Source organism: Eutrigla gurnardus, assembly GCF_963514095.1.
Source record: "Eutrigla gurnardus genome assembly, chromosome: 18".
In the NCBI taxonomy this organism is placed as follows: domain Eukaryota; kingdom Metazoa; phylum Chordata; class Actinopteri; order Perciformes; family Triglidae; genus Eutrigla; species Eutrigla gurnardus.
In genome coordinates this window covers 5399710-5422637 of record NC_139929.1, presented here as the reverse complement: position 1 = coordinate 5422637, position 22928 = coordinate 5399710, and the positions used below count along the sequence as shown (strand labels likewise).

Sequence of the window (22928 nt, the reverse complement as noted above, 5' to 3'; positions counted from 1 at the left end):
GAACTTTTTTTTTTTTTTTTTTTTTTTTGCCTTCTTGCTGCCTCTCAATCTCAACGTGATTTCCAAACATGTAAATCAAATTCAGTTGGGGGAAAATTGGATCTGCCAGAGTTGCTCTCTTTGAAGCAACATTTTGTAGCTGATGATGGATTTGATCTACATCCTGTTCCTACATGTCTGTGCACTTCACAGTCAGTCGGGAGCTTTTGAGTGTCTATTATTGTATTTTTAATTGGCGATATAAGTGTTTTGATGGATCATCTTCCAGATTTTCAACACATTTGGGTTCTACTTGTGTTCAATTGATCACCAGGTTCTCTGCGTGATTTAAAAACGTGACGCCTGACTGTTGTCTACCAATATGTGGTCAAGAATGGCCAAAGCCAAACGCCACGATGAGTGAGTGTATATATGTGTGTTAAGAGAGGCTGGTAGGTGGTGGGTGGGAGCTGGGTGAGGACACCTCCATTGTCTCGGCTGTCATGGCTGGGCGACCCCAGAGCCCCTCTGAGGCCCCAAAGGCCCCAGAGGCCAGGCCGAAGCAATGAGTCCGCGGGGCCCCCAGGCCGTGAGAACCCCGGCCCTGGTCAATGAGCGCTGGGAGCCTGGGGACCCTGGGAGCAACTGGCTGGACCATCTGGAGCAGAGAGCAGGAGACCCTGACACACGGCTGTCACCCGAGGCAGAGACACGCCGAGACGTGGACACAGACAATGTCTGGCCCCGTGTTTCTGCCTCTGCTTCTGTCACGCACACACACACACACACACACACACACACACACACACACACACACACACACACACACACACACACACACGCACGCACACACACACACACACACACACACACACACACACACACACACACACACACACACAAACAACAGCACAATTGGTGTGGAAATGCCTGCGTATTTTTCACAAATCTTAAACAGATTTACCGAAAAAATCTCTGAAAATTTCATGAAAATATAAATGTATGCACGGTAGGAGTTAGGAGTTCCGCACATCAACAGTTGGTGGCGCTCCACACAGATCTGATGCTTTAGTGGACACTTGATGAGAAGCTTTCCCTCAAAGCCAAGAGGAGAGCCTCCTATAGTTTATGGGCAGATGTGTTGTTTTAGCCTAAAAACATGAGAAAAAATAACTGTTTCTTTTCTATCTCTTTCTGTCAGTTTGCATGATTCTGTCTGTCTGTCTGATTCAGTCTGTCTACTCTCTCTCCTCTGTGGGAAAGCCTTGTACTCTCTCTCACACACACACACACACACACACCCTTGCAGACAACTCTAAAGTGAAAACATGTTAGCCGCGGCTGCATAATGGCGCTAGCCACCGTTTGAGTGGTGAGTGGTAGTCTTTTCCAGCTGAGCAGATTAGCATAGATCTCCCACGCAGACAGAGTTGACCTTCACTCTGGCAAACACTTGTCAAAATGCCAACGATAATTACCTGCTCTCTTTGCAAACAGCACAATGGTTTATCCACCTGCATCTCGGGCGTGCGGGATGGATCCGCGGCGCCGCCGTTGCCTGTTTTTCGGACAAACGCTGTTTGTAAAGGCAATATAAGCCGCATGGGAGGGCTGGATTCCTACGTGACACATGTCGCGTCTGGTTTCTGCTTGATATACTATTATTCACCATCCGGCAAGCGGCCGGAGGCTAAAGAAATAAGTGGGAATTGCATTTTCCTGAATGTTGCCACCGCTTTTCAATATGCTCACGCTGGGACGCGGCGTTCATACGGCTGGGATGAAATTAGTTTCGTCGGCGTGGGTCTGCACGATCAAGAAAACCTGTTTCTCTTTCATGCGGCGGAGCTCGCTGGTGTCTGTGTCGGATGCCTGATTGTCTGTGTGTTCATGCCTTAACATCTGTATCAGTGAGCATAGAGGTCAGAAAACAACCCGACTCCTCTCTCCTCCTCCTCCTCCCCCCCCCGTCTCTCCCTCCCTCCCTGGGCACTCGCCTCTCTCCTCCTCATCACCCTCTCTGGTTGAGTGCTTGAATGTTCTCAGTTCGGTGATCAAAGTCTTCCTCAGTCTCTTCTCCTCCATCGCCCCTGGCTCTGTGTGTGTGTGTGTGTGAGAGTGTGAGAAAGTGTGTAAAAGTGTGTGTGTGTGTGTGTGTGTGTGTGTCAACCAGCTACAAGCCGGGCTCTCAGTCGTCTGAACCGTCAGTCTCACTATCTTCTTTCAGTCTCAGTAGTACCCTGCCAGGCTCTCTTGCATCATCTTCCTGTCGGCTAGAGGGCACACACACACACACACACACACACACACGCACACACACACACACAAACAGAAATGCACAATGATGCTTATTCGATACGACACATCTCCCTTTTCTTCCTTAACGTTTATGCATTGTTGATCTCAGAAACTTCTGCTGTCTGTTGCAATAGGTAACCAGCAATCTGTTTACGCCGCACATGCATGTGTGTGTGTGTGTGTGCGTGTGTGTGTGTGTGTGTGTGTGTGTGTTTGCTGCAGGATACCAGATAACCAGAGTTGCTGGAATCACAGTAAACCGCTTATTATTGCTGCTTTGCGTTGGTGGAAACTTTTGCGTCACTATCAGGGCGACAAATGTTCTTTTTAATTCCAAGGTCGCGATGCTTCGTCCTCACATTGTGTACCAGCACCTCCAGGGAGAGAAAATATCTCAAATTGACAGCTTTTAAACAAAAAAAAAGAAAAAAGAAAATGGTCCAACAGGCATCAGTCTAAAACAACTCGTTCTTATCCTCTCCCCTGGCCCGGAGAGTGAGCTTTCATTAGCAACTGACTCTTTGTGCTCCTCTCACAGAAAAAGGTGTCATGTGGAAACATTTGCTATTATGTCGAGGGGCCAAGAATGTCCCAACCGATGAATTGAGCTGTGTCTTACACTCCCCCCTTTATCCCGGTTATCCTTTTCAGTGGCGCTCGCTCCTGTTCCCCAATGCTCTCCCGATCTCCGTCAGGCCTCCCTCCTCTGCTCCGGTATTATCCCTGCGCCGCGCTGCACTGCGGGGTCAGGGCTGCACTGCTCCTGTAAACATATTTACTGTGTCAACATTGCTGTTGCGAAGCAGCTGAAGACAGTAACAGGTGCCTGTCAACAGCCGGCCAGATCTCTAGCGCATTAAAGGATCTCTGCTGTAGACGAGGATTAGTGTCGCCTGGCATTGTTTGTTTGCTAATTCCATCTCCAAGGTATTTGTGGAAAATAGGCATGAATAATTGAAAGCGATTTCTAGTAGACGAAACGAAGCTATCAGCGAATTAATGAGTAGGGGGGGGTGAAACGCAACGCAAATTGGAACAACGGAGCAACCTTTCTCAGACACCCGGAGAGACCCCTGAGTTCGTAAACAAAAAATTGAATATGCATTGTTTCGTTGGAGGGGTAAGCATTGAGATGGGAAGGACGTGGATTAAGAAAGGAATACAGCGATATGTTGAAATGTGAAGTGTGTCAATGCATGATGCTCCGGCATTAGGGTACTGTCTCTCCTGACGGTACGGAGCATTTTTTAAAATGAAATCAACATCGCGTCCTAAAAATGTGACAAGGTTATGAATATATTCACGCTGGTGTCCATGGATGGATTATCGAGCAGGGCACAGGCCAAGGGGCCTTCACCTGCAAAATGTCACTTCAAGAGACTCGAACTAACCACAAAGAAACATAAGGAGATGCAAATAACTACAACAAGGCTACAAAAAGGCACAAAATGACCACAAGTAGATGCAAAACAACAGCAAAGAAACACAAAATAACTGCATAAAGGGGCAAAACAACCACAAAGAGAAACACAAAATGACCAAAAATTTACAATAAGCTATCTCAAGAGACTGAAAAACCTCAGAAGATGGTCAACTTCTAACACCATCACCATTATAAACCACTTCCATGAATCAAGTTGAATCTGACAGCTCTTTAATTCCAGACTCAACACATATTCGGTATTTGCTGTTAGTTATTAGCCCGTTTTAGGAGGTTTCATTGATGACCATCTACTTCATGTTGTATTGGACCAAACAGTCGTGATCCCAAGAGGATGAACGCCAATGAAGCGTCACTGTGAAACCTTCTCTTTGTCCATTTACAAAGAGAAACACAAACATGAGACATCATAATAGATGTCAGTACTGTATTTTATGATGTACATATACACTAACAGAGGTTTCCACTATTTCCAAACCTTAAAACGTCTTGTTTTTTCCTTGTTTGGAAGATAATATGCACTTGTATGTTTTTCCAGAAGATTTGCACTCTGAACGCACATCAAACAACGGTGAATATTTGTGTTTGGCACCAAGCGCTCCAATTTGCAGGGACTCTTCATAATGTGACTCCAAGATTTTTCTAATTGATTTGCGCCAAAGTGTTGATGATTTCCATCTCGCCGTGATTGTGTTTCCAGCTGAGCCGAGCAGGACGACTGGCGACAACACATTTCCTCACACATGGTGGTGAACATAATAACACAATGGATCACTGGCTTCACGTTTCATGAACCGACGAAAACACACAAAAAAAAAAACGCCACACGTCGCCACAAAGTCGTAATGAGACGGTCACACGTCGGAGTTTTCTCCCTTCGTCTAAATAGAAGTAAAATCACAGGATTATTATCGTTTTTTAATCAATACTTTTCACAAAGAGCGGATCATTTTTGATGATTTGCTTTGATGAAACGTTCCAGAGCCCCGTGTCTTTAGCTACCTTTGGGATTTTACCGTTTTGTATTCTCTTCGAGGTTCTCGTCGCCACGACAGCAGGAGCTGAAGAAGCTGGCCATAGAGGCGGCGAATACTTGCTGCTGGTTTGAGCACCATGTTGAGCAGAAAATCCAACCTCCTCTTCGATTCTGCCGCCAGCAGAACTCTCTTATTCCTCTTTTGCTTCATGGCAACCCCCTCCACCCCTCCATCTCTACGCCCCCCCCACAATCCCTTCATCTTCCATGCCTGCACCCACGGTGAAGAGACCATGTGCTGATGGCCCTCATGTCGAGAACAGCAGGCACTTGTGCGTCGTGTTTGTTGTGAGCACAGTGGTTTGTATACTTGATGGGTGCTACTTTATGAGGCAGCAGATACAAACGGCTCCGTCAATGAGCTTCTTTCCATCTCCTGCTACTGCGTGAGTCATAATTCAATAAAAGAAAAGCGCTGAAACATTTCCCATTATGCTGGAAATAATATTTGCGACGGCTTTTGACTTATAGGGAGGTTTAGGCGGCGGCTTTATGTTCCTGTTTTTTACAGGGAAACGATGCTTTCGTTCAACGTGCAACGCCTTTGTTTTATAGCAAGAATGTTAATAGCCGAGTTTTCTCAGCCCATTAGGAGAAGTTTAACTTAAGATAATTACATTTTTTGGGACTCAGTAATGATCCGAATGATTTGTAAGGGAAGGAATATGTTTTCTTTATGTCGAATAGAGGCAATAATAGAAACTCAATCAACATGGATCGAGGGTTGCGTTGTTATTTCTGGAGGATTCTCTTCCATCTTTTGTGAGTTGGGTTGTACATCGTTTTGGACAAATGCGTTTTTTCCAAAATAAAATTGTACACATGGTATCTTTACTTTTTATCATGCTTTAATTAAATATTTTACTGCTTGTTGCAATACAGCAGCCAGTATGTGTCATAATAAATGAAGTCACACGAAACCCAAAAGAAAATGATCGAAGGAGCGGAATGAACATTTTATGTATTATATGTACTACTTTCTAACTTTATGTTTATCAAATCCTTATGCATGACCGTCCGGCTGCAACAAAGACTATTCCTACTTTAGTTTATCATCAAATGATACAAAGAGAAGCAGCAAATCCTTACAATGCTGAAAGCTGAATCGAGGGAATGTTTAACTTAAAAAATGAATACTTGATCGATTATCACAATAGTTTTCCATCTTTCACTCTGTTTAATCGACTTTTTCTTTCAGCTTTACTCCAAAAATTGAACATTTCATCAAAAAAATCGTGAAAACTCTTTATAACGACGTTTAAAGACATGAACCAAAGAGATATATACATATATTTCTGTTGAATACGGCTGTTAATGGACTTGTGTGTGAAAGAGGCTTGAAACCACAAAAGGTTTGGTGCGAAACAAAGTGGCGAGGCCATACATTTGCTGCACGACGAGGTGTGTGTTTGTGTTTCTATGGTGTATCACTGTCTGAGCTCATGAGCATGTGTGTGTGTGTGTGTGTGTGTGTGTGTGTGTGTGTGAGTGTGTGTGTGTGTGTGTTTGTATGTGTGTGTGTGTGTGTGTGTGTGTGTGTGTGTGTGTGTGTGTGTGTGTGTGTGTGTGTGTGTGTGTGTGTGTGTGTGTTTTCCCCTCTTTCTCTTAATGGTGCATCCACACTAAATTGGCCCCCCGAATGCAGTGCGTCTGCCAGTGGTTTTTGTGAGTTACAAGTGTAGAGACACAATGAGAGCCGGGGAGCTTCAAAGCGGGTGGGTGACATTTCGGGCTTTCCATCTTCAAAGCACTATTTGCTTTTGTAGTTCCTCTTTGAGAATAATTATATATATATATATTTTTAGTAAAAGCTGTCTGAAAACATAGCGTAGAATTCGAGGGCCATTTCGTAAAAAAAAAAAAAGGGTACACAATGTGCTGGCATTATTTGAAACGCATATATTCACTATTAATTGCAATTATGCATAATTGAATATACCTTTTTATATTAAAAAAAAATGCTACATCACAGTATTTTCCCTTATTGGCAGCGAATTGATGGCTGATCCCACGGAGCCACCCGGTGAGTGTCTCCAGATGGGGGAGACGTGAAATCCACCCATGTGTCCTCATTTTCATTCACCTCTCTTCCTCTTGTCTCCTTCTTTCCACCCTCCTCGTCCAAGTGCCTCTCTATAATTCATGTCCAGGTGCAGCTCCAGCTTTCTTTGGCACAGGGTTTGAAAAACAACTAAAAAAAAAAAAGAAGACAGATGTTCAATTTTCACTTCCTTTATGCATCTCTATTTATCTGTTTGTGTTCTTGTGGACCACTTTGGCCCCTGTTTTTCTTTTTTTTTTTTACCTGTAATGCAGATTGTGTCGTCCTGGTGAGTCTCTGCATCACCTTAAACATGAAACGGCAAAAACATCTGTAAATAATCATGTCGGTTATAACGAGCTGAGTTTTCGGACACCGTGAGAATCGTGAGGAGCGCGGATGCCAAGATGTGCCCACGGCACACAGCTGTATTTACATGCAGGTCGTGTGCATCTCGTCATAGAAAACGCATGAAGCCCCCGCTGACTGCAAACCGAGGGAGTGACTGAACTCTGCAGGTGGATATTTATATTGCTAAGTGACATGTACAGTGTAATGCTGTGCACCGTCGCAGCCTGGAGAGATCCAGCTTTCATGGCTTCCTTTAAGATAATCAGACATGCTGTATGTTTGCATTCAGGATTGTATTTACATCAGTGAGGTTGTCAGGGAGGGTTTATTTTTTTCTTCTCTTAATTTCAACAGTTAAAAAGCACACCATTTACAATAATGGTCATGTTGCAACAAATCCCCCGAACACCAACCGTATCGGATGATTCTGCAAAACTTTGTTCAATGGTGCCATTTTTCATGATTCATTGATCATTTTTTATTAAAGATATAGCTTTCTAAAATAACTGTTTATAGCAATTACACTATGGTTTGGGAAAAGAAGTAAACTATAAGGATAAAGTAATGGATGGAGATAGATGTTGGCAGCAAAAACATTGAGCCAAAGTTTCCAATGTGGATGTCATTCCAAGGAAAGTTATATGTTAAAAATATTCTTGCGTAAACACACTCGATGAGATCTTGTAGAGGATTTTCAACCATGATATTCAAACTGTTCCTATTAGAACTCACGGCACTTTAAAAGGAACGTTTTAATGGTTGAGACACCTTTTTAAAACCCACTGTACAAACTTCTTCATCAACAACAGACCCTGTATCATTTTTTAAGGTCACAATGTCACACAATAATTCACTTTTGGCAGTAACGCGCCTATATTATGGCTGAACACATCATTTTTTGTATTATAATCTGTAATAATGGATTCATCTTGCTGTAATTTCAAGAAACGGGGAAGAGTGTGTGTCCTTGTGTCCGTCCTGAGTGTGTGTGTGTGAAACAAGTACCACGGGGATGCATTTCCAAATAGGTTGTCGCTAATCCCCCTTAAAAATGAACATTCCCCATGCCGTGCTCCATTTGAAAGAGAAGGGAAGTATAGAAGGAAGGAAGAAAAGACAATGAATTATGGATACGTTTTAAGAGGGATATTGCTCCCTGGCCTCCTCGCTGTTTTTCATCCCCCCCCCTCTCTCTCTTTCCCTGTGTCCTCTGCCTCCTCTTAAATCAATACGGGCTGACTGTCATGGGTCAGTGGCCTGTATGCATCAGGCCGGACTGCAACAGAGGAGCGCTGCGTCTCCCAGGGCTCCTCTCTGGAGGTGATAACTCGCTCAACTCAAACTCACTCTTTAAGGCTTTCGATTTAACTCCAATATCCACCTTGAGATTGACTGGGGATGACACGGAGGGAAATACATGGATATTCATGTGATCATTCGTCCAGAAGGAAAGCCTAAATACATGCAGCTACGTCTTTACGTAGATGGAGAGGATTTACAGTTGATGATGTATGTAGAAGACAGGTTCTTGTACTGCTGTAAGATTAGATCAGTCATTTTATTCTAAAGTGACGCAGTTTGGCCTCATAGCTAAGATACTTTCACATGCTTTGATGATTGAATTTTCAAACATTTTGTTTTTCAATTCTATACAAAATAAAAGGCAGGAGGTTGAGGTGCTTAATAATGGAAAAAATCTAAAATTAGATGTTTCTTGGCCTTCAGAATAAAGGTCATGACTCGACAAGTTAGCTGCGGCAGAACAGACAAACTCACTGTTTAATGTTTTAATTCTTCGCACTTTTTTCTTATTTTTTGGGGGGTGGAGAGGATAAAAACACAGAACCCACCTCCCAAACTCTTTATATACTGACAATGTCTCTTCAAACAGGCCCATATGCACCGCTTCAATACGCAGAGAAACAAAGCAGCGATACTTCATAGGTGGCCATCTTTCTTTGGGAATATGACTGATTCTATTGTTATTTCCAATCAGACTTGTGGTGTGTGTGTGTGTGTGTGTGTGTGTGTGTGTGTGTGTGTGTGTGTGTGTGTGTGTGTGTGTGTGTGTGTGTGTGTGTGTGTCTCTATCTGTCTGTCTGTCTAGCCACAGGCTTCCTCACACTCCAAGTCCAATTACCTGTGTTAAGGCCACATCTGAGACGGGGGGGATTACAGTGTATTATTCCGGCACAAACAACAGTGTCTCTGCCCACCATCCTGCTCGGCAACCTGGGGAAGGTGTGAGAGGTGTTACATTAGCACCTGGATGTGCGAACAGCAGATGAGTGACCTTTTACCGGTGACTGATACACTACCTTGGAAAACTTGTCCGCCTCCTGTGGATTCTGCCTCCGTCCTCAATATCTTTCCGCCCATGCCTCTCACTTATTTTCTTTTTTGGCTCATTTTTTCCTTTTTTTTTGTCTGATTTTTGTGTGTGTGTTTTTTAAATCATCTTCTATTTCCGCTGCCGCGTCGATTGAAGGGCCCTCCACAGAAGCATAGCGTCTCCATTTTCCTCCCCGTTTTGTTGACAGTTAATACTTTAACCAGAGGTTGTTAGTGAAGATGTCGTCCTTCTCTCTCTCTTGACTTGTTGACACCACTTGAAATGTTCCCGTGATGCAAAATACTCTATTAAACCTCCTCAAGGCACCCCAGAAAGGCTCTGAAATCCCCCCCTCCGCACACAGAAACTAACTAACGTCACCATTCTCAAGCCATGATATCAAATCTGTCTCCGTTATTAGCTTGATTATTCCACTTTTGTCTCGTCTCCGTCCTTGTAACATGTGACAGCTTGCCATGCCCGTACAAATTGCTGCGTCTGAACATCCATGAGACACACAACTTCCTCCCGAGTCACCTGCCAGGGGCTCTAATTAGACTGATAAGCAGTGTAACTGGAATCAGCTCTTCCTGGTAATCAGCCCCACGGAGCCCAGACAGACGGCTAAATGAGGAGGAGATGAGCCGTGCAGCCCAACAGGTGTCCTTAAAAAGACAGGGAGGTGTGCTTATGCATCCCCCCCCCCCCCCTCCCTAACTACTCGACTTCAATCTCTCGGGAGAGTTTGGGACAAATAGAGAGAGTCTGCAGTTATTTAGGATGTGAAAGCTGGGAAAAAAATGTCCTCGTTTCTGCGTTGTATAGATTTAATCATCACGCTGTGCCTCACTTTTAAAAGCTCTGCAGTACGATGATTGATTCAGGGTGGGGGGGCTTTACAAAAGCATACACAGTTGATTTTTTTTTAGAATCGCCTCCCATCCCGAATACATTTCTTGCTTTTTTCCCCCCTCTTTGCAGACGCAGCTGCTCTGCTTTAGACATATAATAATGATGATCACATTTTTTCCCGGAGCAAAAATAGTAATAAAAAAAAATAAAAGAAAAAGCCCAGTTACACATCAGGCAGGGCTGAATACGAAATGATATCAGAACTAATGCAATCTCAGAAGGGAAATGTCATATTTGTCATTTTGACACCTGCGCGAGACCGTTTGTGTTACGCTGTCATGTTACACCCACCACTCCCAGCTGCACGCACGACGGCAACACGGCGAGATTACCACGGCGACGTTCACGGAGACGGGGAGGCGGATAGGACCGGTAGCTCGAGGTGACTTCATCCACTCTCTGAGGGAAACATGTCCATGCACTGTTGGAGTGGATTGACTCAAACGCCGCTGACGGCAAATGTGTTCCTCTTTGACATTCTTGTGAAAAACAACAAAAAAAGGAGCCTGGGAAATTTAATTTAAATTGCTCAGGCGGTGCATTAGTTGGATCTGGAAGGCTGAGATTGTGTGAGAAAGGGACAATACCGAAGCTTCGTAATCAATGCATCTTTCAAGTGTGCTTTCATAGCGTTGCTTTGATGAGTTCATACTCCGTCAGGAGTCACATTAGCAGCTCAGCTGTGGGTCCGATTCAGGATCCATTTTGGATGGTGTTAGAAAATGGTGGCGTCTTTACTGAGTCATGCTGTCACATCTATTCAAATAGAGTGCAGTCCTTTTTATTTTTGAAATAAAAAAGAGAAAGCATTCAAATGGAGCTGAAGCAATTAGCCCATTGATCGCTAAAAAAAATAAATGAGCTGCTTTTTTTTACGATTCGATATCTATTAATTGTTTCTCATATTTCAAACTGAAATGCCAAACTTGTTCTTCTTTGTCTTATTTGATAACAAAGTCAATATTTTGGGTTTTTATGATTGCTAGTCAGACCAATCACATTGATGACATTTATCACTATTTATTGGCATTTTAATTGATTGATTGGCAGGTTTTAGCCCTGTTGATTGCAGCACGAATTTCAAATAGGCAATCAACAGATTATGGAAATGTAATTTTTCTACTCATTTATCTGACAACAACAGACATGATAATGTTTGCTTAACATCGAGCAACTGTTGGACCTCTACGGCATCTACACTCATACACTAATAACCAAACAACACTTATGAGCCATTCCCCTGCATGCAAACACTCAAGAGGAAGCTAAGGAAACAGCATCCATAGTCCCGATATATGAAAATATATCTCACAAATTAAATAGATATGGACCTCGCCAAGAAATTTGGACTTAATGCAGTTAAAACAGTTAAAACTATACTGAAATATTTTGAATAGCATGTTTTATATCGAGGTTCACAACTGAAAAGTGTCTGATAAGCAGTTATAGTTGTCAGCTGCCCCGGTTATGGTGGATCCGTCGCGGTAACCATTAGAAAACCATGCTTTTGTACATGCATGTGTACATGTTCTCTGTTATCAATGGATTGTTTGATGATGGATCCTGTTTTCGGATCAAATCCACTTGATTACTGTCAGAGTTCCCCCCTCCTCCTGCTCTCGTCCTCTCTCATATTCCTGACTTGAGTGATGGCGTTTGTGATTCCTAATGACAGTCGGAACAAATCTACGGTAATGAGGTCACATTGGGTTCTTCTTCTTCTTCTTTTTTTTTTCCTTTCTCTGAAATCACCCTTCACAGCTCCACGCAGTCAACCTGCTCCCGAGACTCAGACTCGGTGCTGGATCCGAGCTCCAGTCAACCGGCGTGAAACAGATCAATTCCTTCCTCCTGGAAGACCTCCCTGCAGCCAAAATGGACACCTTGTCCTTCTGAGCATGTCTGCCCCCTCCTTCCCCAATATCCAAGACTTATTATCTCTCGACTCACTGGAGCTCATATCCTGGCCTCATGCTTATGCAGCCTGCTACGTTTCCCCCCCGACTCTGCCTCGTGACAGCTTTAGCATATTTATTGATTTATTTAGGGTTTTTCTAGTGTGCGTATTTGCCGACTTCTTAGCGGTCTCATCTATGATAATGCATTTATCTCCAACAGAAGAGGTATGTGTGTGCTCGCTCGCTTGAGCGCTCGCGTCCACGTAATGATGTGTGTTTCTCCCGGCTTGAGCAGGATGTCTGCACCAACACATCATTACGATTCGTTCGAGCCATTAGCTTGTGGAGAGCGAATTGTGGATGAAAAGCACAACCGCGTGGATGCAGCCGCCTGTGTGTGTGTGTGTGTGTGTGTGTGTGTGTGTGTGTGTGCCTATGAATATGTACAGCGTACTTGTGGGTGTGCAGTGTGCCCTCCTGTGCGTCAGTGTGCATACACAGTATGTGTGTGCTCAGTGATGTGGTTAGTAATGTGGAGACCTGCAGGAGACGGTCTGTGGAGAGAGCCTGCAGGATAATTACTGCCACAGTGACAGGTAGGGCTGCCTCTGTCAAGAGTTCCCTCAGTGGGGAAGCAGTGTGTGTGTGTGTGTGTGTGTGTGTCAGCTTCTCCATCCCTTCCTCCACTAAGTATTCCAGTAGGCTCCCTTCAGATGGTGGCAGACTTCCAGATGTTTTCATCTTGTATCTCACACACACACGCATCTTTCACAGAGAGCATCAAGCTTAAATCCTTTGGATATTAATTTTACCCCAGGAATGAAAGAATACTGTTTCATCCAGGTTCAGAGTATCATGTAGTTCCTCACACATTTGTGCTGTAGAGGATCTGGATGCGTGAAGACTCGCCCCCCCTGAAGACCGCTGTAAACATTCTCCATGTTATTGACAGCAAAGCTGCCAGATTGTGTTATTGCAAAAGGTCACCCGAAGACCCAGAAGGCACGGCTCCGTAGCGCGCCGGACTTCTGATGAGCGTGATTGTTTCAGATGTGCATTGTTCACCTCATCACATCACTGTAATCTCAGAACCCCCCCCCCACCCCACCCTTTCCGTGCTTCGTGAGCGATTGTCAGATGCGATTTACGTGGCGCCTGTCACACATCTGCAGAGTGTCATCTCTCTGAAAGGCGACGTCAACGATGTTAAAAAAAAAAACGTGATCCCCCCGGCGAGAACGCGGAGTGACATCCGCGGGGTTCCTTTACCACATCTGGAGGTGTCTGCCATCCAAGTCATTTGCCCCCACCCCCCCCCCCCCCTTCCCCATCTCCTACAGTCCGTGAAGAATTGGTGTCAGCGCCTATCAAAGGCAAAATGCCTATTCTACACAGAGTGTCAGAGCAGCCACAATCTATTAATCAAGCGGGCGGCGGAGAGAAACAGATATTATGTGTTTGCGTGTCTGCACATGTGCAGCGGAGGCATCCAGGTGGATTATGCAGCCATCTTTGAAATGGGCCTCTAATAAGGGAGGACGCAATTACGAAGGTGTCATGTGGGTTCTGTTTGAAAGAGGAAAGGGGCCGATAATACGTTTGATAGCAAAGGCCGTGACACGGTCCGCCGCGGACACAAGGCGCATGCTGATTACACGACCGCTAGCCATTAGAAAACCAGCTTCATCTTTTTTTTTTTTTCCTCGACCATTAACGCGTCGACCAGACACATCTGAGAGGAAACATGCAGCATTTTTGCGGGCGAGTTCAGTGTTTTTGTGTTTGATGGCGAGGGTTTGGTGGTGTGTGTTGATTTAGGCTGAATAACAGCAGTTGGTTTGTTTGGGAGCGCTGTTGGCTTATCCACAGGAAGCGATCGATCGGGGTGAATAAACAGCGAGCCAGCCAGGACCCCCCCGCTGTTAACAGCACGGCTCTGTCATGTGACAGAGCCTATATGATTGGCATCGCTGATTGGACATTAGGGCCTAATGATGTCATGGCTGTCATCGTGTTGGTATACTGACGGGGAAGATGGTTTCTATTCAGTTGATTCTTTATATCTTGTTTTTAGGGATTTTGTTGAACTGTATAAAATGATCTAATTAAATAGATTTCTAGATTATTATTATTATTATTTTTATTATAAGCTGCTTGTATTTAAAGGGGGAGTGGGTAGAGAGCCAAGGTAACGTCGCAAAAATGTATTAATCAGTGCTGCAATAATTAGTCAGCCGATCACTGAACTTAATGAACAACATTTGACTAATTATTCAATCTTTTAAGTCATTAATTTTCCAGAAAGTGCCAAACATTCCACTTTGTTAATGTGCAGATTTTCTTCCCCTGTTTTTTGTCTAATTGCAAATTGATTTAGGTCAGCAGCAAAGAATCATTTTCATCGTTGATTAATCTGATGTTTATCTCAATTCATTTCCCAAAAACCCAAGTGAACATATGCAACAAATATCCAGTTTATTGTAGAAGAATACCAACAAATATTCACATTGAAACGTTAACGATTATCAATTATCAAAGCAGATTTATTGTCATTTGATGAGCTAATTGAGTGATCGGTCACTTCGGCTCTAAATTGATTACTTATTATTTTACTGTTATGGATAAAAAATATATAATCTGAGCCATTAATCAAGTAATCGACTAATATATAATTTAATATATTATGATTAAATATTTCATTTTGACAGTTTTGTCATTGCACGGAGGCACTGAATGTTTTGTTTGCTTATTTTAACCTTTGCACTCTTTTATCCTCGGCGGGCTCGCCTCCACCTCGTCCCCTCTGTTTCATTTGTAGGTTTTCTCGGAGGTGCGGGGCCCTTTTTGATTTATACAAGCCGCGGAGCAGAATAACAATTGATACGCATGAACAAGAAGAGACAGGGGAGAGAGCAGCTTTCTGGGATTTTCATGGGCATCCGTGTCTGCTCCGATAGCAGTATATATTAAGTTATTTACAGGATGTTTATCCTCACCATGAAAAATCCCAGCTCATGTGAAAGTCATTTTTTATTAGTGTGCTTGTGTCTCCTGTAGAATATCCTCTCCATATACTGGTAGTGGGGGGGCGTGAGCAAATAAGCCTTATAAAAGCGACAACAATATCTATGAGCTGATTTACATTTTGATAAGCATCAGAAGCCAGATGTAAAGGGGTCACATCCACGGTATATATCATACATGTAATGAATACGCGGCTGCTCGGAAGTCGGCGCTTTGGTTCTTGGCACGGAGAAGTATGACGGGATATTATTGTTTTTGTTTCCCGCCTCGGATTTTTGACTGAGAAAATGGGTTGCCGTGCATCTTATCTGTCACGGGGGGGATCAGGTGCATCTCCCTCTTCCTCTCCTCCTCCTCCTCCTCCTCCTCCTCCACCTCCACCTCCTCTCTCCACTCTGATAGGTAGAGACAGCCATCATATGTGCACGGGGAAAGTGATGGGCGGAATGGCAGCTTTAATATCGGAGCGATTGCCTGCTGATAAGGCTAACGGCTGTGGAGAGGCGTGAGCGTCAGCCCTCCTCCGCAATAAACACTTTCATTTTGTTTGGTTGGAGTGACGGATGGAGAGATGGAAGTGGTGAATAGACGACCTGAGGAGCATGAAGGAGGGGGGGAGGGTGGATGGAATGGACGTGGATGTTATTCAATATTAACAGATCAATCAGAGGGTGGTGAAATATGCATTTTGTCAACTATATACCCCCATTTGGCCAAAGAGGCGACATTACGATCATGTGACGGCGCCGGCTGCTGCGCCGCGTTGAAATACAAAATACTTACGGCCTACAGTCGGTGATTTGTCTCCCGATGCTGAATTTATATTGCTTCTAACAATAATAACCCTGTCGCGTATCAGGAAAAATGAATATATATATTCATGACTTTAAGCTCTGATGACTTCATAATAATCATTTCTGAATTGCTATTAGAATCGATGATGAGGAGGAGCACAATCGCTTCGGGTTGCAGCATATGGCAGAGAAAAGGCAACATTTTAATCAAATTAAACCTCTCCACAGGATAATTTGTGTCGAGCGCTACGGAGCAATTTAAAGGTCACATAAAATCAAGCATAAATGTGTGCTTGTGTGTGTGTTTTTTCTCTCTGTTTTTTTGGTATTTTCATTCATTAGGCTGCGTGTCAAGAAAAGGCAATGATGTTTTGAATAATTCTTCAGAGTGATGATTGAAATGGCCTTTTCCTCTTCCTCCTTCCTCTCAAGTTCTTGATGAGTTTTCGGAAATCTTCCTCACTTCTTCCCTTTTCACCTGGCTGAACGTTCCGATGCTTAGCTGAGACGTTCGCTGCAATTCTAATATTTGATAACGCCAATGCCAGTTTTTAAAAAAAAAAACCTGAATAATGTTCTTTGGCAGCGGGGGCACAATTCCAGCTGAAATCATTCAATGTTTTTTATGCGTTACCGGGAAAATGTTTTATATAGAGAGCAGCACTCCGTGTGAATGGGCCTACTTTAAAATATCACATTTATTTATCACCATTGGAGACATCCTTCATTACTGGTGCAACAGCGAGCTCTCCTTGAGCAGCTACTTTGGAAACAGAAGAGAAAGTGGTTTATCTGTATAAAGTGCAGCCACACAAACGCACCTTATTTTAATAAAGATGTCGGCTGAATTGATGATGTACGTTTTGAGTTGGTTTCTAAAGAAGTTCACCTCACAGAGTCTGTCATCACCATAAATACTATAAAAGAGTGTTTTTACTTCATGAACATCTTTATTTTGGTGATTCGACAGCTATAGAAGTCCTTTTAATGATATTTTTTGTTTTAGTTTGTGAGATACATTCACAAAATAGACAAACTGTTGCACGTGTACGTAATTTAAACGTGAAAATGGAGCACATTTAACACATGCAAACGGCTTTAGCGTGCTTTTGTCGTCTACGGAACATCAGATGATGCGGCTCGGGAAAAACCGAAAAAGATTAAATGAGCAGCAGGCATCAGATCTGGATATTAGAGATCAGACTAGATAGGCTCAGACAATGCCCATTAAAATGGCTGGAGGGGGCTCTCTGAAATGAGACCTGACATCTCTTTTCCTCAGTCTGTCAGGAGTATTTGCTGGCTAATTTGAAGCTTACAAAATCTGTGAGGGGGAAAAAAAAAAAAAAGAGAGAGAGAGTGGGCTCCAGTGGGAGGTTAATATAAGGGGTGACCAGAGAGAGATGCTGTAGGCTGTTATCTGTACAGTTGGTGACAGAACAAGCAAATCCATTGGCTGGATTCTCAGCATCCATCCAGTTACCGGCTAATGAGCACCGGCAAGTACATTGTATTTACATTTAAAGTGGCTGTTGTGGGACTGTCCTTTCCCTCGGATTGATTGGAGAGTCCTTCGGCTTTGATTCCCAAGTAAATACTGACCTTCAGGCTCCTTTGGTTTCCACCGGTAAGACGGCTAATGTCAGCTTGTCAGTCAAAACCGGAGCTGCAGCCGCTGTGAGGGGGTGTGTGTGTGTGTTGATTCCAGGCTAATCTCCCCGTAGTTTGACTCATGATGTGCTGCGACCCCAAGAGGGGTCCTCATTAGGACCAAAAAAACGTTGCGTGACCTTTTAGCAGCTTCACCTTCCCCTCACCACCTACGCCCTCACCCAGCTGGGCCCAATTACCTCGCTCATTACCCCCCCTCCTCCTAAATAGCACCGCGCAGGTACCGTAGCCATCTACGGAGAGGCAGTATGTCTGTGACTAAACACAGGGGTGGCAACATGACATGAAAATGAGTCGAGGCACATTTGAAGACTCTCCTCATCTCACGAAGGGCAGAAGATTGTCATCTTTTCCCCCCTCCTCTGTCTTCTTCTTTTATGTGGCACTCTAATTTCGACACGTATGTATATTTGACCTTTCCAGCTCTCTTTATCCTCCTTTTCCATCCTTAAAAAAAAAGAAACTGACACCTAAAATATAACATGTCCGCTGCCATGTTGATGAGATGATAGGATGATCAATGTTTTTCAGGATCCTTAATAACCAGAAAGAGAAAAAAAAAAAGGGGGCGAGAGGAAGAGCGAAGGGAGATGGATGATTATCCTAAAAGTAGCGTGCTTAATTAGATGGAATGCTGCATACATTGTGGACTGAGTGGAATCATTGGGATAGATTAAAATACTAATTAAACAGGCCCTTGCCGAATTTGTAGTGTGAGGTGGGGTTCAGCTCTTCAGGGTCATTTGCATAGCCTTCATCTGCAGGGAAATGGGATTTAAAGGACCTGCTCTTTCTTTTTCCTCTCTTTAATTCTCACTTTTTTTTCTCCCACATTCACATTCACATGCTAACAAACTCAATTAAAATTATGCTGTATTTTTTATTTTTTTTTCTCCGTCGCACTCTATAATTTGGCATAATCTATTAAGGCCTCCTTTGATTTTGTTTTTCAATATAAATGTCTCTATCAAAGTGAGTAAGGGGCGTTAAGCGCAGGAGGGGAAAAAGCCGGTGAAATGTGTGATCTTGAACGATGGATATTTAACATTGCCTCACTTTGGTTTAATTTGCATGAGAATATCTTTCATGAACAAAGCTTTGGAAATAGCATGCCATATTTGATTAGATCAATAGATCCGAGGATCAAACTCGGGTGGTGTATTAATTACTGCAAGAACAAAGGCGGCTGCTCAAGTTATTGTGTGTTGTGAATCTACAAGCACTTCATCTGCTTTCTGATAATCTTTCAGCGGGCCCGACTCAACGAGCGTGACGAATAATGGGCAAACTTTTTTGTTTACATTTTATATTTTTAACCACGGCATATGAAATATGAAATTGTGTACGGGCATTCGTGGTTTCCAGAGGATGAACACTAGTTAATTTGATGATCTCCTAGCTTTTCCTCTTGTGACACCTTGGAGTTTTGTTTGAAACTTCTCAACAACTATTGCGTGGCTGCTGGGAAATTTGATCCCGACATTCACGTACCTCTAAGGATGAATTAGCATCACTTTGATGATCTTTTATTTCTTTTACAATTTTTATATAGCGCCATCATCAGGCCACAATGAAAAATTTTCCACCACAAATTGCTGCAAAACACACAGCGTTTTGTCTGAATTAGTAAATGTTAGCATGCTAAAATGGAAAACCTAGTTGGTGAACAACCTCTCAATAATGTTTGATGTTACAGAAATGTTACCGGGATTGGTCAGCTTGGATGTTTTTTAAAAAAAGGCTCAATTATCTTCCTGTTAACCTCTAGCATCAGCCATAAATACAGCTTGGACATCAGCTTGTTAGCATCGCCATTGTTAGCATGTTAGCACAACTGCGGCTAACTGTCTTCACGCTACGAGGCACCTGTTGACGTATTATGTCTTTAAGCAGCATCAGGAACTGGTTAACTGCTTTTTAACAGGGTTATAACAGGTTGAAGGCTGAAAAAAAAAACTCAACTTTGATTTCTCCTGCGTCATTTAGTAGCTTTGTGTCCCCGGTTTCAGCCTCACAGAGTTACCTATTAAAGGCTACCCACACAACACGTCATTCCTCCAACTGCCACAACCGACTCCTGTCAGCTCCAGAACTGCTTGCTGTCTTACCCTAAAGAGTGTTTCCTGCTCTTAGTGTGTCTATGTGTGTGTGTGTGTGTGTGGGCTGGTCATTTTCCATGACCGGTTTGACATCTGACTCACGCCGTTACATCCATTGCATCATTCTCAGTTTCACTGACCGACTTGTTTTTGCCTCGGGAACTGAAAAAATCTGCTACTTTGTCATCCAGTGCTCTCGTACTCAACACCTCCTCTGCTTTTGTCTCCCGTGCAGTCCAAGAGAAGCAGCAGCTGGAGAAGGAGACAGGCCTGAAGATAGTGGAGGCCGGAGTTAGTGATGTAAGTTATGCTCACTAAAAATATCCATTGTTCGGTGTGTGAAAAAAGAAAAGAAGAAAGAAGAAGGAGTGGGTTGTGCTTGTGATTGTGTCTTCTGGGTTTGTGCTCGTGGGAATAACTCCGTGATTCCAACTTGTCTTGGCATCCGGTTTACACCTGCAGCTTCAGTCGTGCAGCAGCCAAACACTAATCTACCGCAGCAATGAATTCCAAACACACATCCCTTTAAGTGTGTTGCTTTGATTACCACCACCACCCCCATGTTCATTTCCTTTAGGTCTCTAAGAGCTGTTGTCACCATGGTGAATAAAACACAACAAGACAATAGCAGGATGCATTTTGCGAAACTTAAAGTAAGTGTTAATCATCACAGACGAGCGACAATAACCAGATTATCTTGAGTGCTGTCACTTTGTCTGGAGCCCCCGATGCTCCTGTGACATATTCATCGGAAAGAATAAAGAGGGAGAGCAGGAGGACACTCAGGATGATCCAGATGAAAGGAGTGTAAATGTGTTTTCATTGAACACTGATAAATATTCATATGTATCAGCGGTAAAGATCTAATCAAGCACCCATTGATGCGTCCCAGCCCTCAGTGTTCGCCTGGTAAATGAGTTTCTCTATGGAAATGAGACAGACAGCCTTAGACCCCTGAGCTGCCCTGATCATGAGGCATGCTGGGAGCTAAATGGATGTGGCCTGTGCATCGCAGGACAGTTGCCATTGGCAACAACCGTCACACACTGTATAGACAAGATCATTTTCCCGTGTTAGTCCCTTCTATGCTGTCTCCCTTTGGTGTCACTGCCTTTCTTCGCCCATCTGCCTCCCACTTATATCTTTTTTAGCGCCGCATTTTCTCTCATCTTATTCCACATTGTGTCTCTATCACGTTCTTCTCAATTATCTCTGATTCACATTTTTTCCCCCCTTTTTTTTCATCCCCGTGACTTTTTGTCCTGTTCTTTGTCTGCCTCTCCTCGCCTCCTTTTCATTCTTTTATTCCCACTCAGACTGATTCCTGCGCTTTGCCAGCACTGGTACAGGGCTGTGTTTGTCATATTGGGCCTATTTGTAGATAATTAGCTGCAATAATAGCCTCTCTGCAGGAGCCAGGGTGAGGGAGGGATGGAGGGAAGGAGGGAGGGGAGGAGAGGAAGAATCTGTCTTCCTCCTCAGGGGGAGAAAATCTACGCCAGACTGCGTTTGTAGAAATGCGTGTCACGGAAGTGCAGCATTTACTGTACTACAAATTAAAGACTTGGCTACGTGTGAATCCCAAAACCTCGCTCAGAGAGTGTTTTATTAGCGACAGCGCTAATGTGCACGTGTGCGTGATCTCACCCGTTTGTGTGCAGGAAGTGAAGAGTTGAGGGTAAGTCGGGTAAAATAGTAGCTTTTGACAGGAGAGCCTGTGGAGTGGGCTCTTCAAACACATTAGTTTAAAAGGTGTTAAGCCAAAAGCCTGCTTTCAGTAAATTTGCAGTAAATTGACCACAGTTTTGAGTGATTGCATGTTGGAGGTTACAGGATGGCTCTTTACTAGCCTGCTTATACTTGCAAAAATAGAAATATGCAGGATAAAATTGTCCTGGATCCATAAGAGGTGTGGAGCATAAAAATTAAACAAAGTGTCAGTATAATGCTTCCCACAGACATGTATTCTCTCCACAAGCTTGTTAAAAACCCTCAATGTTGTTTGTATCATTAGGTCTTATCACTGACGACCCCCCCCCACCCTCCTCCGTTTTTATTTAAGAGGTGACAAATGACAAAACGGCTTAGGAAGATGTCCAGATAGAGTGAACGTCAATAGCGGTGGATGCGGACGAGGATAAGCAAATGTCAAAGTGGGTGGAAGGAGACATCAATCAATAGGCCGAGCAATATCTACTCCATTATGGATCGGCGGGAAGTCGGCTTCCTAAAGAGAAAAAAAAACGACAGAAAAATGACTACTTTGTTTATCTTAAGCAATGTATGTATGCTTCGGGGCATGAGCGGTGTATTTTCCGAGTGTCGTTCTTATTAACAGCTGTTTCCCAAGAGGGTGCTGCGCTCTTCTGGAAACCCAAAAGGCAAGAGGATGTTCTCTTTGCAGCAATTTGTGAGTCCTGTTAATGTGTGAAAAAACCTGTGAGGGGGGAAAAAAAGTGAAGCCAAGTGGAACGGAAATGCATCATTGGCGTGGCTTCTCTGCAGCTTTAGCAGCAACTGGCTCCGCCGTCTGTATCCATCCTGCGGTGAAAACATATATACAGTAAACACATAGAATTATCCATGCTGTCATCAGATACTCTGTATTCTAAATGTGCCTAAGACAGCAGACAGGCATGAGGCGGAAAGGGCTGCTTTTTGCTGGCAGCCATCGACACAGTGAGGCTGGTGCAAGTGGGGAACATGGGGACGGAGGCTGGGAAAGATATTTTCCTGAAAGGGAGGGGCATGTCAGACATATTTTGCAAGCGATTGCTATGATTAGTCAGAAAAAGTATTCTAGGTTGGAAATAGAGTGTACTGTAGAAATTAGTAAATCATACGGAATATGGAAAAATTTGATTCTAAAGTCAAATATTTCTCCACTAGCATGTCTCTAATCAAGATCTTAATGATCTACTAAGAACCCATTCCATTCCATGCTACATTTTTGCCTGCCTAAGATGGCACACTGGAATTTGAGCCTTATTATTGCATCTTATGGTTGCATCTATTTTTAAACAGAAAAAAATAGGGTTTCCTTTTATGGAAA

At 43.5% G+C, this 22928-nt stretch overlaps 1 protein-coding gene across 1 annotated transcript in view; it reads left to right on the top strand.

Annotated features, from left to right (window-relative positions):
• Positions 1 to 22928, top strand: part of ptprn2 (protein tyrosine phosphatase receptor type N2) — a 106865-nt gene that overhangs the window by 41493 nt on the left and 42444 nt on the right. Inside the window, exon 11 of the mRNA XM_084034213.1 lies at positions 20112 to 20176. Within this exon, the coding sequence (XP_083890339.1) occupies positions 20112 to 20176 (65 nt within the window). The remainder of the gene's footprint in view (positions 1 to 20111; positions 20177 to 22928) is intronic.